Source organism: Cebus imitator, unplaced genomic scaffold (genome assembly GCF_001604975.1).
Source record: "Cebus imitator isolate Cc_AM_T3 unplaced genomic scaffold, Cebus_imitator-1.0 Scaffold51, whole genome shotgun sequence".
Lineage (NCBI taxonomy): Eukaryota > Metazoa > Chordata > Mammalia > Primates > Cebidae > Cebus > Cebus imitator.
This window is the reverse complement of record NW_016107366.1, coordinates 6,114,395-6,132,458: the sequence shown is the minus strand read 5'-3', so window position 1 is coordinate 6,132,458 and position 18,064 is coordinate 6,114,395. Positions and strand designations below refer to the sequence as shown.

The window sequence follows — 18,064 nt, the reverse complement described above, 5'->3', positions numbered from 1 at the left end:
ACCAAACATCCTATAATAGCAGTTACTTAAAGAGGGTATATATAACCTTTATAAAACACGATCCTACCTGAGGATATTTTTTAGAATTAAAAAATTGATAAAGGCCAGGAGCAGTGGCTTATGCCTCTAATGCCAGCGTTTTTGGAGGCCGAGGTGGATGGATCGCCTGAGCCCATGAGTTCAAGATCAGCTTGGGCAACATGGTGAAACTCTGTCTCTACAAAAAATACCAAAAAATTAGCCAGGCGTGGTGGTGTGTGCCTGTGGTCCAGCTACTTGGGAGGCTGAGATGGGAAGATCTGTTGAGCCTGGGAGATTCAGATTGCAGTGAGCCATGATCGTGCCACTGTACTACAGCCTAGGTGACAGAGTGAGACCCTGTCTGGAAGCAAGGAAGGAAGGGAGGGAGGAAGGAAGGGAGAGAGGGAGGCAGGAAGGGAGAGAGGGAGGCAGGAATGGAGAGAGGAAAAGAGAAAAAGAAAGAGAGAGGGAGGAAGCTACCTGATAAGCGTAGCTTTTTCTTCATAATAGTGATGATGTGGAACTTGTTGAGGTCACAGATTTCTGGGATCCACATTAGAGATTTTGATTCAGTAGATTTCAGACCACATTTGGAAAGATACTGCTTTGGAGAATCTATCCCAGTTTTGTAAATATACAGATGCACAAAAATAAAATCAGCCATGGAACCTGTAGACGTGAGATGTGACTTTCATGATTTTACTAGGAAAAATATAGAACACTTGAGCTATCTACTTTTCAATTTTTTAAAAAAGGGGATGATTTAAAAGGGAGAAACAATAGAAAAGAGAGGGAATGAGGAGGAGAGTGGAGAAGCAAATGTAGTAGACTGGTTAGGAGAAAAGAAGAAATGATTAAGGAAAAGCAAAGCCTGGTAGAGAATGGAAAAGAAGATATAAGAGTAGAGTCCAAAATGAATTCTATTAGGATATATAAACTGTTTTAGGTTATTGTGAGCTTTAGAGGAATTTATAACTTAAATTTTGCCTTAAAATTCTTATGAGTTGATTAATCAGGATTTAGGATCCTTGACCTCTACTCTGATTGGCATAGGTTCTACAGAATCTTAGGGAAGAAATTAAATCTGAAACATTATCAGTTGTTAATGTTTATAATATAATAAATATAATATTTATAATATAATATAATATAATAAATATAATATAATAAAAATACTATTATTTTGTATACCTCTAAGAAATAAAAAGTACTGCCAGTTAACTATGGACAATTCGTTTTACCATTTATTGTAAGATGCCTTTCAATTTTAGAGAAGATACCGTGTTCTAAAATTGATGAAATGTATTTAGAAGGCTGCTAGCCTACCTCAGTCTTTCCCCAGTCTATTCTTCCTATTTATTATGTTCTGTTTTCCCAGTATTATTTTTCAGACAGCACAAGTCTCTCCTCCTTTATGAAGCCTACCTGGATCCTTACTGTAAGATATGTTTCAAATTTCCTTTGAGCATGTTTCTTCTGCCCCTTTCATTTTGAAAATGTCCCCTTAATAGAGAATCAAAATCAAAATAGGAGTTACATAGTTTTGCTTTCTCTGCATCATCTGCTAACACTGTACCATCTGCCCCAAGCAGTAGGCCTGAACTTTGTTTCTTGTTCTTACTCTACGTGTATTTTTTTAAGTCCTTTTTCTTGTTCTTAACATTTTTCATCAGCCTCCGCTCATTCTGGGTTCTTACTTTACTTAACAAGATTCTTCTTGTTTCACAAGTCTCTTAAAATTCTGAACCTATCATAGCACACCTTACACAACAACCATATTGTATTCTTTAGATGCCACTTTCTTTTCTTTCTTATCAGATTAACCTTAATTTTTCTTATTTTTTATTTTTTGAGAAGCAGTCTTGCTCTTATCACCCAGGGTGGAGTGCAGTAGAACGATCTTGGCTCACTGCAGCCTCCAACTCCTGGGTTCAAGTGATTCTCCTGCCTCAGCCTCCTAAGTAGCTGGGATTACAGGTGCCTGCCACCACATCTGGCTAATTTTTGTATTTTTAATAGAGATGGGGTTTCACCATGTGGCCAGGCTGGTCTCCAACTCCGGACCTCAAGTGATCTGCTCGCCTTGGCCACCCAAGGAGCTGGGAATACAGGTGTAAGCTTAATTTGTTTTTATAATGTCAGACTAACTTGCTTTCATAGTGTCAGAATTTTACTTTTTAGAAATGTTATCTCTTTTTCAAAAATTTTTATTACAGTATGATTTCTGCTGTGGCATCATACAGCTTTTTTCTTTAAACGTTATAAAATTCACTTTCCTAACGAATTGCTAATCCTAGTGTTCCTTCTAACACTTGGGAACTTCAGGATGGTATCATGGTTTCTCGCTCATGCATCTCACTTCCACTTCACTATTTTATGCGTGTGTGTCAGAATTAATTCCAAAGGAGTAGTTCTTTTCATTATTTTCTCCACCTAATGAAAGATAGAATGTTTCATATGCTAGTGACATACTTTTCTAGAGAAGAATTTTCGTTGGTTTCTTGATAGTTGGAGATCCATGTGTCGGACCACTGCTTTGCCACTTTGAGAAAAGTATTAATAAAGCATTCATTCTTTTACCATATTGATTGAATCGTACCATATACCAGGGACCAAACATGGCCTTGAAGATATATGACAAAGAAATTAGACACAGTCCCCATCTTAGAAACTTTACAGTTCATTTGAATTAATTAATTAACATCCAGTTTGCTTCCACAATAAAATCCCTACTCAGTTTTACGCCTACTCAATACGTTCAACTTTGTTTCTGTCCTAAGGTTAGTTGACCATACAGGTCAATATAATATTCTTTTCCAAAAGTATTATTTAAACTTTTTATTGTGAAATACAACATGTATACTCTAGAAGTGTCTAAAACATGTACACCTAAATTGTTATACTGTGAACACTCATATACTACTCAGATCAAGAAATAGACAGTTGCTGGTATGCTAGAAGCCCATAGCCTCTTCCCAATTACAAACACCTTTTCCCCTGCAAAAATAATCACTATCTTGATTTATATGGTAAATACTTTGTAACTTTTCCGTATAATTTTACTGCCAAAGTGTGTTCTTAAGATCGTAATTTAATTTAGCCTATTTTTGAACATTATATAAATTGAGTTAAACAGAAGATATCTTTTGTATTTGGCTTGTGATTTACCTATATTTTTGCCTGTAACAATAGTTCATCTATTTTCATTGCTGTATATATTCTATTTAATGAATATACCATAGTGTATCTATTGTACTATTTATGAACATTTGAGTTGTTCAATTTATATTATACATATTATTAACATTCTTATGTATTTTTACACATATGCACATATTTCTGTTGGGTGTATTCCTAGGACAGGAATTATTAGTTCATTGTGCATACTTATGTTCAACTTTAGTAAGTAATGCCAAGCTATTTTCCAAAACAGCAGTGTTAATTTTACATTCCTTCCAGCAGTGAATACAGTCCTGTGAGTACCACATCCTTATCAATATCAATGTTTACTATTCTCAGACTTTAATTTTATTTGTTCTGGTGGGTAAGTTAATTGTGGTTTTAATTTAGATTTACCTGATTATTCATGAGATTAACTTTTCATTTATTTATGAGAAGTACCCATTTACAGTTCTTGCCTACATTCCTATGGGTTTTTTGTAATTTTTTAATACTGATGTGTAAGACTTCTTTATATGCTCTGCCTATGACCCATTGATTAGTTATATGTTTTACAGTTATCTTTTACCACTCAGTGGTTTACTTTTTCACTGTCTTAGTGGTATCTTTTGATGACCAGAAGCTCATTTAATTTAAAGGTTATCAGTATTTTATGGTTGGTGATTTTGTGCCATGTTTATTTTTATTTTTATTTTTTAGAGACAGGGTCTTCCTTTGTCACCCAGGCTGGAGTGCAGTGGAGGGCTGTGCCATGTTTAAGAAATCTTTCCTACCTCAGGGTCACAAAGACATTCTTCTATTTAAAAGTGTTACTGTTTTGCCTTTCACATTTATGTCTATAGTCCATCTGGTTGATTATTATACTGTATATGGTGTGAAGTGGTATATTCAGCTTTATTTTGTTTTTCATAAGGATACCCAAATTACTAAGCATAATGTTTTGAAAGCTTCATTTTTTTCCCCAGCATTACTCTGTAGTGCTACCTTTGCTATAAGTCAAGTCCATATATGTTTGGGTTGTTTCTTGACTGTTTCACTGTGTATGTGTCTATTCTTGCACTAATGCCGTGTAAGTGATCTGCCCATCTTGGACTCCCAAAGTGCTGAGATTACAGACGTGAGCCACCACGCCCAGCTGAATCTCTATATTTGAATAAAAGTGACATCTTTGCAATATTGAATTTTCCAATCCATGACCATATTCTATTTTATTGTTTTATCTTTTGTATGCTGCTAGTTTTAAATTGCTGACATTTCTTTAGGATTTTAAAATCTTGTTTATAGTGCATGCACCTAGTCTAAATTTCTCTTTATTCTTAATCTTCTTGTTAAGTTTCGCGTCAAGGTTCTGCCGTCATAAAGAGTTAGAGGATGGTCTTTTTCTGTACCTTTGAAGAATTTGTGTAATTTTCTTTAAATGTTTGGTAGAATTGGCCGGTAAAACTATCCATACTGGGTTTTTTGTTTGTTTGTATCTTTGTTTAGTTGGTTTTGGTTTTCTGTGGGGAGTATGGGGAGGAAGAGAGACTTCAAAATATACATTTAATTTCTTTAATAATTATATTACTATTTTGGTTTCTATTTCTTGTCAGTTTGATAAGTTATAGTCTTCTAATAATTTACTTCATCTAAGTTTTCTAATTTATTGGCATAAATTTTTTCAAAATCTCTTATTTTTAATTCTGCAAGATCAGTAGTAATGCCCCTTTTTCATTTCTGATTTTGGTTATGTATGCCTTCTTTATTTTTAAAAATTACTTCTCAATGAGGTTTATCAATTTTGTTAGTCTTCCCAAAATCCAATTTTGGCTTTATTAATCTAGTGTATGCTTGTTTTTCTGTTTCATCAAATTTATGTTTACATCTTTATTATTTTCTCCTTTCTACTTTTGTTTGCAGTTGTTTTTGCCACTTTCTAGTTTCTTGAGATGGATGTTCAATTTACTGATTTTCAACCTTTTTCTTTTCTAACGTATATGTATATGTGTATGTGTGTGTGTGTGTGTGTGTATATATATATATATATGTGTATGTGTGTATACACACATACACATATATATATCCACATGCAGTTACAGCTATAAATTTCTATTACTTTAGCTGCTTGTATGTTTAAATATGCTTTATTTTTCTTTTCATTCAGGTCGAAGCATCTTTTTCCTTAGACAAAATTTCTCTCTTGTTGCTCAGGCTGGAGTGCAACGGGTTCAAGAGATTCTATTGCCTCAGCCTCCTGAGTAGCTGGGATTACAGGTGCCTGCCACCATGCCCAGATATTTTTTGTATTTTTAGTAAAGACAGGTTTCACCATGTTTGTCAGGCTGGTCTCGAAATCCTGACCTCAGATGATCCGTCTGCCTCTGCCTCCCAAATTGCTGGGATTACAGGCATGAGCCACTGCACCCAGCCAACATTTTTAATTTCCATCGTGATTTCTTCTTTGATTTGTGGGTTGCATAGAAATATATCTTTCTTCATTACTAAACATGAAATGTTTATAGATATATTTTATTAATGATTTTGAGTTTTATTGTCATCAGAATACATGGTCTGTATATCAGTGTCAATATTTTTGAAATTTGTCAAAACTTGCTTTAAGAATCAGTATATAATTAATTTTTATAAATGTTCCCCATGTGTATTTGTATGTTTTTTACATGTATATTCTCATCTTGTTGGGTATAATGTTCTATATAATTTATATATAGTTTATGTTAAAGTTATTGATCAAATCCTTTATACTAACTTATATCCTTTGTCCATTTGTTCTGTTAATTACTTAAAGGTGTTAAAGCCTTCCCTTGTGATTGTGGATTTGTTTAAATTTTTCTTTATAGTTTCTGTCCGTTTTTGCATTATATGTATCGTGGGTATGTTATTAGGTACATTTAACTTTAGAGTTATTATATATTCCTGGTACAGATATTATAAAGTGATTCTCTTTATTTTTAGTAATGTTTTGGCTTTAAAGTCTATTTTTTTCTGATACTGTTACAGCACGTTTGCTTTAGGGAGGAGTTGTTAAGGTTAAAGTGGTTTGTCTTTTTCATCTTTTTACATTGAACCATTCTTTATGTTTTTCATATATCACTTACGTTTTTTAAATTCAGTCAATAAATCTTTATCTTGTAACTGGAATATTTATTTCATTTTTATTCAGTGTAATTATTGATATATTTAGGTTTAAATCTTTCACCTTATGGTGTGGATTCTATTTCTTACACATATTTAAAAAATATCCATACTTACTTTCTTTTGTATTAATCTCATTTTTTTTTATTTATCCAATTTTCCCCTTTCTAGCTTAGGAACTACATTTGGACCTCTTCCATGGATTTCACCAATTGTGGAACAAAATTTTTTTTTTTTTTTTTTTTTTTTTTTTTTTTTTTCTTTTTTTTTATCAATTTTTGAAAAAAATTTTTTTTTTTTTTTTTTTTTTTTTTTTAGACGGAGTTTCGCTCTTGTTACCCAGGCTGGAGTGCAATGGCGCGATCTCGGCTCACCGCAACCTCCGCCTCCTGGGTTCAGGCAATTCTCCTGCCTCAGCCTCCTGAGTAGCTGGGATTACAGGCACGCGCCACCATGCCCAGCTAATTTTTTGTATTTTTAGTAGAGACGGGGTTTCACCATGTTGACCAGGATGGTCTCGATCTCTTGACCTCGTGATCCACCAAAGTGCTGGGATTACAGGCGTGAGCCACCGCTCCCGGCCAACAAAAATATTTTTTTTAAAAAATGGATAGTTGCATCTGTTCTGACTTTTTTCCTTGTCACTATTCCCTATAAAAGTACAGTATAACAACTATTTATATAATATTTACATTGTATTAGTTATTATAACTAATCTAGAGATGACTTAAAGTGTACAGGAGGATATGCATAGGTTATATGCAAATACTATACCATTTTATATAAGGGTTTGCACATCTATGGATTTTTGGTATTTGCAGGGAATCCTGGAACCAATCCTCCATGGATACCAATGAATAAATGTATATATGTTTACTAGAAATTACAACATACCTCTTTGACTTAGAATTACAGATAATACAGGTTCCTTAGACTTTTAGTTCCATGTATTCCTGGAAACGCAAATGCTATTTTTATATAAATATTTCTAAACCCCACAGACATTATTATTACTGTTTTAGTAGAGTTACTGGTCATCTAGATTTACCCACCTTTTATCTTGCTTTCATTCCTGTTCATTTCTTTTTGCATTTTTCAACTTTATATCTGGTATTAATGCAGCATATGGAACTTCAGATTGATAATAATTTACTTTCTATACTTTGAATATATTGTTCCACTGCTGTTGAGAAGTCATATTATAATCTTACTGTTTCTTTGCAAGAAACTATTGTCTCTAGCTGCTTTTAGACATTTTTTATCCCACTTTTTCTCTCTTCTGGCTATGTGTAGTTTTCCTTTTATTTATTCTTCTCAGGATTTGTTGACCTTGAATTGTGGATGGATGTTTTTCTTCAATTTTTTGAAAATTCTCAGTCATTATCTATTCAAATTTATTTTTTCTCTTCTCCTGGGAGTCTAAGTAAATGTGTATTGTACCCTTTCTGACTATATCTTTTGTATTTCTTAACTTTTCTTCTGTATTTTTTACCTTCCTTGTTTCTTTTTTTATATAGTTTTAAATAGTTACTTTTTAAATAGTTTCTTCAGATCTCTTTCCAATTTACATCTTTCTTGAACTGGGCCTAATATGAAGCTAAACTCATTTATTAAATTCTTTTGGACACTATTTTAAAATTATAGAATATTCATTAAAAAACTATGTTGCTTTTTATAGTTTCTAATTGTCTGCTAAGCTTTATTTTTATATCTTTGAACAAAATAACTATAGTTTTATAGACTACATTTGCTCATTCCCACATTACATGTCCTTTTGGATGTTTCTGTTGCCTGTTGTTTTTGCTGTTTCTTCCCCATGCTGCCTATGTCTTCATGTGCTTAATAATCTTTGATTGATTGGTGGACATTGTATTTGAAAAATTATGGAAATTATTTGAAGATAGGGATGATGTTATCTTCCTCCAGGGATTTTCATTTGCTCTTCTAAGCCCGTGGGGGCACTAACTTTCCAAGATTATCTTTATCCAATTTTAGAACTTAAGGTTTTTTTATGAACTACTCAAGACTGGAGGCCAGTCTGTAGTTCTTGCAAGGGCTGCTTTATTTTAGGATTACCTGTGTTCCTAGGGTAGAGCCCTGATGATCCCAACCTAAAGTACCAGAGTCCTTATACTTTGCAGGTCTTGGCATGAAATTTTAATCCAAGCTTGTGAGTTTGGACTCTGGTATACAAATACTCCCAAAGCAAAAGTGGCCCTGAGTTCAGGACTCACCTCTCTAGATTTCCATCTTTGCCCAATTCTTGTCCTATAGTTACTTACTATCTTGTTTGCTTTCTGATACTTTTGAATTTATTTTTTCCTTTTGGTTTGTTTTGTGATTTGATTTTTGTTCAACATTTTAAGTAGCCATTGGTGAGAAGATTAGTCTGAATCACCTACTCTGCTATTTTCAGAAGCAGAAACACCTAACTTTATGTTCTTCACATATGATTTTACCATCCTGTTCCCTCTATTGATTTTGGAGAGACTCTGTAGTTGCCCTATCCAATGTAGTAGCTCCTAACAACATATGACTGTTGAGCACTTAAAATGTAGCCAGTTTGAACTGAGATGTGCTGCGATTATAAAATATATACCAGATTTCTAAGACTTACTACAAATAAAAATTAAAATATTTTATTAATAATTTTTATTTATTTATTTTTATTATTATGTTTTAAGTTCTGAGATACATGTGCAGAACATGCAGGTTTGTTACATAGGTATACACATGCCATAGTGGTTTGCTGCACCCATCACCTCATCATCTACATTAGATATTTATCCTAATGCTATCCCTGCCCTACCCCCTCACCCCCCAACTGGCCCTGGTGTATGATGTTCCCCTCTTGTGTCTGTGTTCTCATTGTTCAACTCCCACTTATAAGTGAGAATATGTGGCATTTAGTTTTCTGTTCTTTTGTTAGTTTGGTGAGAATGATGGTTTCCAGCTTCATCCATGTCCCTGCAAAGGACATGAACTTATCCTTTTTTATAGCTGCATAATATTCCGTGGTGCATGTATGCCACATTTTTTTAATCCAGTCTATCACTGATGGGCATTTGGGTTGGTTCCAAGTCCTTGCTATTTTGAACAGCACTGTAATAAGCATATGTCTTTATAGTAGAATGATTTATAATCCTTTGGGTATACACCCACTAATGGGATTGCCGGGTCAAATAGTATTTCTGGTTCTACACCCTTGAGGAATCGCCACACTGTCTTCCACAATGGTTGAATTTATTACACTCCCACCAACAATGTAAAAGTGTTCCTGTTTCTCCACATTCTCTCCAGCATCTGTGGTTTCCTGACTTTTTAATGATCACCATTTGAACTGGAGTGAGATGGTATCTCATTGTGGTTTTGATTTGCATTTCTCTAATGATTGGTGATGATGTGCTTTTTTTCGTATGTTTGTTGTCTGCATAAATGTCTTCCCTATTTAATAAATGGTGTTGGGAAAACTGGTTAGTCATATGCAGAAAACTGAAACTGGACCCCTTCCTTACACCTTATACAAAAATTAACTCAAGATGGATTAAAGACTTAAATGTAAGACCTAAAACTGTGAAAATCCTAGAAGAAAGCCTCGGCAGTACCATTCAGGACATAGGAATAGGCAAAGAGTTCATGACTAAAAAAGCAAAGGCAATGGCAATAAAAGCCAAAACTGACAAATGGGACCTAATTAAACTAAAGAGTTTCTGCACAGCAAAAGAAACTATCATCAGATTGCACAGGCAACCTACAGAATGGGAGAAAATTTTTGCAGTCTATCCATCTGATAAAGGGCTAATACCCAGAATCTACAAGGAACTTAAACAAATTTACAAGAAAAAAACAAAAAACCCTGTAAAACTGGGCAAAGGATATGAACAGATACTTCTTAAAAGAAGACATTTATTAATAGTTTTTATAATCACATATTAAAATAGTATTTTAGCTATATTAGGTTAAATAAAAATATTATTAAAATTAATTTCCCTTGTTTCTTTTTATTTATTTATTTTTGGGGACAGAGTTTAGCTATCGTTGCCCATGGTAGAGTGCAGTGGGGTGATCTCAGCTCACTGCAAGCTCCACCTCCTGGGTTCTAGTGATTCTCCTGCTTCAGCCTCCCTAGTAGCTGGGATTACAGGCACCCACCACCATGCCCAGCTTATTTTTTGTATTTTTAGTAGAGACAGGGTTTCACTATGTTGGCCAGGCTGGTCTTGAACTCCTGACCTCAGGCAGTCCACCTGCCTCAGCCTCCCAACGGGCTGGGATTACAGGCATGAGCCACCACACCCAGCTTCTTTTTACTTTTTTAATGTAACTTTTGAAATTTTTAAATTACATATATGATTTGTGTTTGTGATTTACATTATATTTCTGTTTGATGGTGTTTGCTATGTAATAAAGTAGTTAAGAACACAAGATATGTGGCCTGGATTTGATTCCTGCCTACCACTCACTAGCAATGTAATCTTGGGCTACTTTTTGAACTTCTTGTTTTACTTTTCTCTTCTGTGAAATGAGAATATAGTAATATCCATTTCAAAGATATGTTGTGAAGGGAAAATAAAAAATGTAAAGCAGTCAACACAATGAATAACTTTACGTGTTGATTAAAATTTAGCCGTTATTTATGTTTTTGTTGTTGCTATTATTATAGTATCAGATTTTATACTTTAGTGGGCTTTTTCTTTCTCTCCCTCAAAACTCTATTACCCCATTACTCATAGTCATAGAGTTCTTAGCTGGATACTGTAATTTGACTGGGGACAGACATATATACAAATTATATAAGAGAGGAAGATGTCACAAACAAATGCTCATTAGGTTTGGCTGTAGAAAATTTTTAATGCTTCTCCAAGATAATATTACCTAAAATATTTCTGTTGACTGTGTGGCAACTGTATAACCAAGCTTTATAATTGTGGTCCAGAAAATAATCACACAGCCAGGAAGTGATGGTGTGTTGTAAACAGTTTTGTTCTGGGATTTGAGGACTGGGCCGTCATCCTAATTTTGCCACTGTGTTTGTCTAGACTCCAGTTTCCTTATTATAAAATTATGAGGTTAGATTAGGTGCTCACCTAGGCCCCCTTTAAGGTTATATAATTTTAACATATTAATACGTACATTTTCAGATATTTTGAATCTACAGTTTAATTAACCTTAGGTTTTTCAGCTCATATTAGAATGGTAAGAGACTGAAGATAAGGTTATAGGAAGTACAGAGTCATGGTAAGATAGAGGGACAATTTTTTCACCCTCAAAAATCTTAAAAGATACTTTTGGTTGTAACTAAATTAGTTTTTTTTTTTTTTTTCTAGAATTGATTTTTTTTTTTATTTTAAGGCTTATTAAGCCTCTTGGATCTGAGGTTGATGTTTTCAATTAAATTTGAAAAACTCTTAGCCAACATTATTTCTAGAATTGACTTTAATTTTACTACAGCAAAAGGGAAATTTAGATTGTATTATATTAGGATAATATATAGATAGGCATTATGATGGTAGTTTAGTTGGAAGATTGCTGGCCCTATAGGAATACCTGGGTTTTAACCCCAGTTTTGCCACTAGGTAACTAAATCCTAAACAGATTTTTTTGTTTTGCTTTTTCCATATGTAATAATTTGGACTGTAATAGTGTAACACCTCACTCAGAGTATACATTTGAGAAATTAAAGAAATTAATACTTATTGGTCTGTCTACCGTATAGGATTTACATTAACATTCGTGAAAATACTTTAGGGAAAATAATTTAAAATACATTAATAGACATATAGCTTTTTTGAAACATCTTACTTTGATTATTCTTGTAAAACTGTTCTATTTAATCTTCAAGGGATAGTTTCTTTGTTTTCAAAGTATAGACCATTGAGAAAGAGAAAGCTCCCCAGTGTATTTTATGAAGCTAGCACAACCTTAAACCTGTTAAAATGAGTTTAAACCTAGTAAAGATAGTAGAAGTACACAAACTGTGTATGTGCACTTGCGTGTACACACACACACACACACACACGTGCTAAAGTTCCAAATAAAATACTAGCAAATGAATTCAGCATTGTATTTTAAAAGTATATATATTGACTAGAAAGGAGTTATCCCAGGAATGTAAAGATGACTCTACACCACAAAATCTGTACATAATTCATTATAACAATATATTGGAGGAAAATTTATGACTAAGCCAGTAGGTATCTCTTAAGAAGAAGGAAAATCATTTGATAAAAATCTGAACAACTTTATTCATAGAGAAGTGCAGAGTAAAGAACAGTAAGATAACACGCAGGACTGGCATCATGTGGAGAAATAGGCATTCATACTTTGGTACTAGTGTGAATTGAACCTTTTTGGGAAAAAACAATAGCTTCTGAAATAAAAATGCACATTATCATTTGAATATTCCAGTATCTGGGAGTCTTTCGTACAAAAAATAATATGTTTATATTAGTATGTACCATAATGTTAATATATACTAATATAGTAAATTAGGACTTATTGCAAGGATATTTGTTTCATAGTTTGTAATAACTAAAAATTAGAAACAACATGAATGACTGTTAATCACCAAAGGAATGATTAAGTAAGTTATTCTACACTTACACCATGGCATATAGTGCAACCATTGAGCAGGAGGGATATCCATGATGATACTGTCAAGTTGGGTATGGAATGACAACTTATAGATTACCGTGTGTAATGTAATCCATTTTTTTAATAAAAAGGGAGAAAACTTATATATGTTAAGTGTGTGCATGAGCCATGAGAAATTTGTGGGAGGATTGGGTTAAGAGAGTGGGTGGGATAAGTAAAGTGAGAAAATCATTTTTATTTCATGTGTTTCTGCAGTGTTTGATTTATTGTGAAGAGCATTTGTCTTTGTAATAATCACATTTAATGAAGGAAAAAATGCTAAATAAATTCAAAGTATGAGGATGTGGGTTCCAAAATTGCCGGATTTGGCCAGCCAGAGACATGGAAAATGTATTAATGCTACACCTTCTATTGTGGAGACATTTGTAATAATTTCCATCCACAACTATTATAACATTACTTTTGAAAAGAAAGATATTTTATACTAAGAAATGGTGGCATTAATGCTTTTTTCTTTTATAGCAACTCCGATCCAATATCCGAGAAATTGAGAAACTTTGTTTGAAAGTCCGAAAGGATGACCTAGTGCTTCTGAAGAGAATGATAGATCCTGTTAAAGAAGAAGCATCAGCAGCAACAGCAGAATTTCTTCAACTCCATTTGGAATCTGTGGAAGAACTTAAGAAGCAATTTAATGATGAAGAAACTTTGCTACAGCCTCCTTTGACCAGATCCATGACTGTTGGTGGTAATGTATTGTACTAAGTCTTATTCTCAATTACAGTAATGCAGTTAATTAAAGCTCACCTCCTTGAGTAGATACTGATTTATCTATAGGTCTTCTTGGATCATTCACTGTCCCAATATGCTGACTCCTTGGACCCTGATCACTGTGCCTGGAAATGTGTACCCTGGATATTTTGCAGAATGAAAAATCTGAGGCTATGCTTATGGAGTGGGACTTCAGGGCAAGTTCCCATTTGTCTATGTATTGAAGAGAAATTTAAATATATTTCCTAAGCATAATGTCATTCTTGTCTGCAGAGTACTCTTCACTCCTTTCCAGGTGCAGGGATGACCTCTTCAGGCATACATTTTTTCATAAGCATTCTGGTTTTCAGAGGGGATGTTAGATCTGTTTTTCAACCAAGTTCTCTGAATAACTGACAACATTAAGAAATCTACAATGGGAGTCAAGCCATCATCTTCTGTGAAGTGATACTCTAAGGAACAGCCCTGTGAAATTTGTCATTACATCTCTTCTAAGGATGTAACTGATAATTGCCAATCATATGATAATAATGTCTTTAACTCTGAAAATATTCTTGGCTTAATACATAGTAGTTCTTCAAAGTAGTTGATCTTTTTTTATCTTTTAGATATTGGATGGAATAACTGATAAGGTTTTCCTACTGATAAGGTTTTCCTACTTAAATTGTTTACTAGAAAGCTTACAGCCAAAATTTTAGCCACCAAAAGTCAAATATTTAAACCTATTGTAGCTTTGTTTTATAACTACTGCCCTTGTTTTCTTTTTTGTTCTCTTTTATTTGTAATTTGTCTCATCTTCTTATATTTTATAAATTATTCTAAGCAACCTTTAATCCTATGGAAAAGATGGAGTATAAAGAAGTAAATTACAAATTAGAATAGAAACTTAGAGATGTTACACCTGCCCATTTTTTCTCTTTTTATTTACTCAGAGCACTCCTGTACCACTCACTATCTCCAAAGCCATATTATTTTTTATTTTATATTTTCAGTGCTATATTTATTTTATTATCTCTCTATAAATGACTGGGTCATTTATAGAGAGAGAAAAACTGTTGGAAGAAACATTTAGGCTACTGTTTAGAGTTTCTGGGTAATCTTGCTTTTGTTGCAGCCTTAGTACCTAGCACAATGCTTGACACATAGTGGACCATTCATAAATGTTTTATAAACATAAATAAATAAATATCTTCTTAGAGACAATTTTGTAATTTCACATGTGCCATAATCACCTCACTCTGTGGATAATCAGTACCCTAAATGTTTTTGAGAGGAGATGCTAGCACTCAATCCTTGGTTGAAAAGTATTTGGAAAGAATGCTTTTTGATAGCTTGTAGTTACCATTTCATTATTCCGTTCACCTGTAGTTATCGTTGCCATATTGGTGAGGTTGAAGGCTGTTATCACTTAGTGCAAACTGATGCTTTATGTGCACATGTAGAGAAACTGGGTTTTATAGTTCTGTGTGATTAAGGGCCCATCTTATGTACCCAGACATTATGGTAGTTATGATGGTAGTAATAACTGTGAAGATAAGCTGGATTTTCTGGAAGGAGTAACTAGAATCAGTCTCTTTGCTGTGTAGCTTTCAATTAACTATCTCTAGCAACTCCCCTATTCAAAGAAAAATTTTAAGTTCTGAGAGTTTTCTCACAATATGATAATACCCTAATACTTGCTTTAATTTGCATTTTATTATTGCATTATATGTGTTTCTACCAGTAGAACTGTTTGGGGTCAACAACTTTGGGCTTATATATCATCAGAGGAATTGCGTGATTATTATCATTAATAGAAGAAGGCAGCTTTCCCAGTTTACTGGCAATTAACATTCTCTATAAGAAGCTGATTGGTGTAAAAAAAAAAAAAAAAAGTTGGGCAGATTTTGAAGAAGTGTGTGCATAAAGGAAGTGAAAACATTGGAGCAGAGCCAGAGAATGAGGGAGAAGAAATAGCAGGTGAAATTCGCTTCCCAGTTCTCTTGATTCTCAAACTTCTGAATTCACCAAATAGGCTACTAAAGGCCTAATTACTAGGAGAAAACTACAATTTTTTTTTTTATTTTTTTATTTTTATTTATTTATTATTTTTTTGGAGACGGAGTTTCGCTCTTGTTACCCAGGCTGGAGTGCAATGGCGCGATCTCGGCTCACCGCAACCTCCACCTCCTGGGTTTAGGCAGTTCTCCTGCCTCAGCCTCCTGAGTAGCTGGGATTACAGGCACGCGCCACCATGCCCAGCTAATTTTTTGTATTTTTAGTAGAGGCGGGGTTTCACCTTGTTGACCAGGATGGTCTCGATATCTTGACCTCGTGATCCACCCGCCTCGGCCTCCCAAAGTGCTGGGATTACAGGCGTGAGCCACCGCGCCCGGCCCTACAAAATTAAATCTCTGTAACTAGTATTGATTTCGTTGAGATAGTCATTCTATTAATAAAATCGATACCTAGGTTATACCTAAAACAGTGTATAGAATTTCGAATTCTGAATAGTCTGCTTGTCATATTGTGCTTTCACTGTGAATCCATAGCCAACATAAAGCAATTAAAAAACTACTGTCTCACCAAGTGCCCAAGTATTTCACCAAATGTGAGAAACATTTCTACTATATTGTCTCAAATCCAGAAATATTATTAATAAATCATCAAGAGGATGGGAAAGGAAATGAATAATTAAATGAAAGCAAGTAGCTATTTACATAATACTTTAGTAGTGGGTAGGAATTGAGTTTGCTCCATATTTGGTCTTCTTCTAGCTATAGACTGTTTTTGTTATTCTACATGTTTTTATTCTGTGCTCTCCAGTTTTTCCTTATTTTTGCTTTAGATACTCATTATAGTAGCAACAGCCTATATGGAAAATCTGTTTTATTTCATAGAAGTTAAGTGCCTTAAAATACTTTTTACTTTACAAATTCAATCTGATTCCAAATAAATTGGTTGGAAACATCAGCAGAGATTCAGGAGCAATGTTGCCACATTTTCATGAGTATGATCAAAAATATAAAAATAGTTTTTCATTTACAGATAGAAATAACAAGTAGAACAGGACATTTTATGTTCTCTGGAGAATGAAAGAAGCTTATTAAGTTTTGGGAGAAGCTGTGATGATTTTGCTGTGTCTTTTGTCCATATTCTGAGAGTTCAAAGCAAATCTTCTCTGCCAATCTTCTTGATCTGAGAAGCTTCCTTCTGTCTTACTTGTGTGCCTGGTTTCATTTTTAGCATATTGCTTCCCACCAAGAGAAGTGAGGAGCTACAAATCTGATTTGTATTTAGAAAGATGATTCAAGTCGTTGAGCGAATCAATGGTTCTCTCCATTTTTGTCTTTCTTTACTCTCAGGACACACACTTCAGCAGTGCAAAAGGAACAGAATCTTATTACATTTTAAACAAATATTCAGAAAAGAAAAGAATCTAATCTTAAAACTGCTGGGAACTTCAGACCAGCATATTGAATTTGATGAAATTTAGATTTTTATCATAGGTATATACATGCACTGAAACAGTTTTGTGAAACATGTAAATGGTTTCTATTATGTGATTCAAAAGATGTATTTTCTACTGGTTTTAACTTTTTTAAAGTCTTCATTTGCAGCTAAGTTAGCCATGCTTAGAAGTAATTTAATTTTGATAGATAGGCTTATGTAGATGATCAATAAATTAATTTCACTATTTTTAAACTATCAGAACTGGAAAACATTTCAGGAAAGCTTTTGAATTAATTTAGATTTATAACAAAACTTTTTCTTATGTGGTGAAGTCTAGTGGAAATTTTTTATATATTATAATTCTTGGTGAAATGATTGCTGTTCATAAAGTATGGAGAAAGAGGTAGAGAATATTTGGATATATGTAAAAGGGAAAAATCTTATGTTATTTAGTTTATTTCTCACTTTGATGAAAGTGAGCCAGTTTTCTTAATGTTTATTTGAGTTTACAGCCAACAATAAGGGTTTTTTTTTGTTTTTGTTTTTTTTTCCATTTATTTATTTTATTGCATTTTAGGTTTTGGGGTACATGTGAAGAACATGCAAGATTGTTGCATAGATAAACACGTGGCAGTGTGATTTGCTGCCTTCCTCCCCATCACCTACATCTGGCATCTCTCCCCTTGCTATCTCTCCCCAGCTCCCCACCCTCCACTGTCCCTCCCCTGTTTGCCCCCAACTGACCCCAGTGTGCAGTGCTCCCCTCCCTGTGTCCATGTGTTCTCATTGTTCAACACCCACCTATGAGGGAGAACATGTGGTGTTTGATCTTCTGCTTTTCTGTCAGTTTGCTGAGAATGATGGTTTCCAGGTTCATCCATGTCCCTACAAAGGACACAAACTCATCGTTTTTGATGGCTGCATAATATTCCAT

The 18,064-nt window shown here is 33.9% G+C and overlaps 1 protein-coding gene across 2 annotated transcripts in view; it reads left to right on the top strand.

The window, feature by feature from the left end:
- The window catches only part of STX17 (syntaxin 17), a 67,319-nt gene that overhangs the window by 29,456 nt on the left and 19,799 nt on the right, over positions 1 to 18,064 (top strand). The window contains exons 4-5 of one of the 2 annotated variants that reach the window (XM_017527804.2): positions 1,400 to 1,459; positions 13,450 to 13,675. In XM_017527804.2, the coding sequence (XP_017383293.1) occupies positions 1,400 to 1,459; positions 13,450 to 13,675 (286 nt within the window). The remainder of the gene's footprint in view (positions 1 to 1,399; positions 1,460 to 13,449; positions 13,676 to 18,064) is intronic. The other variant, XM_017527805.2, reaches the window with a different exon arrangement.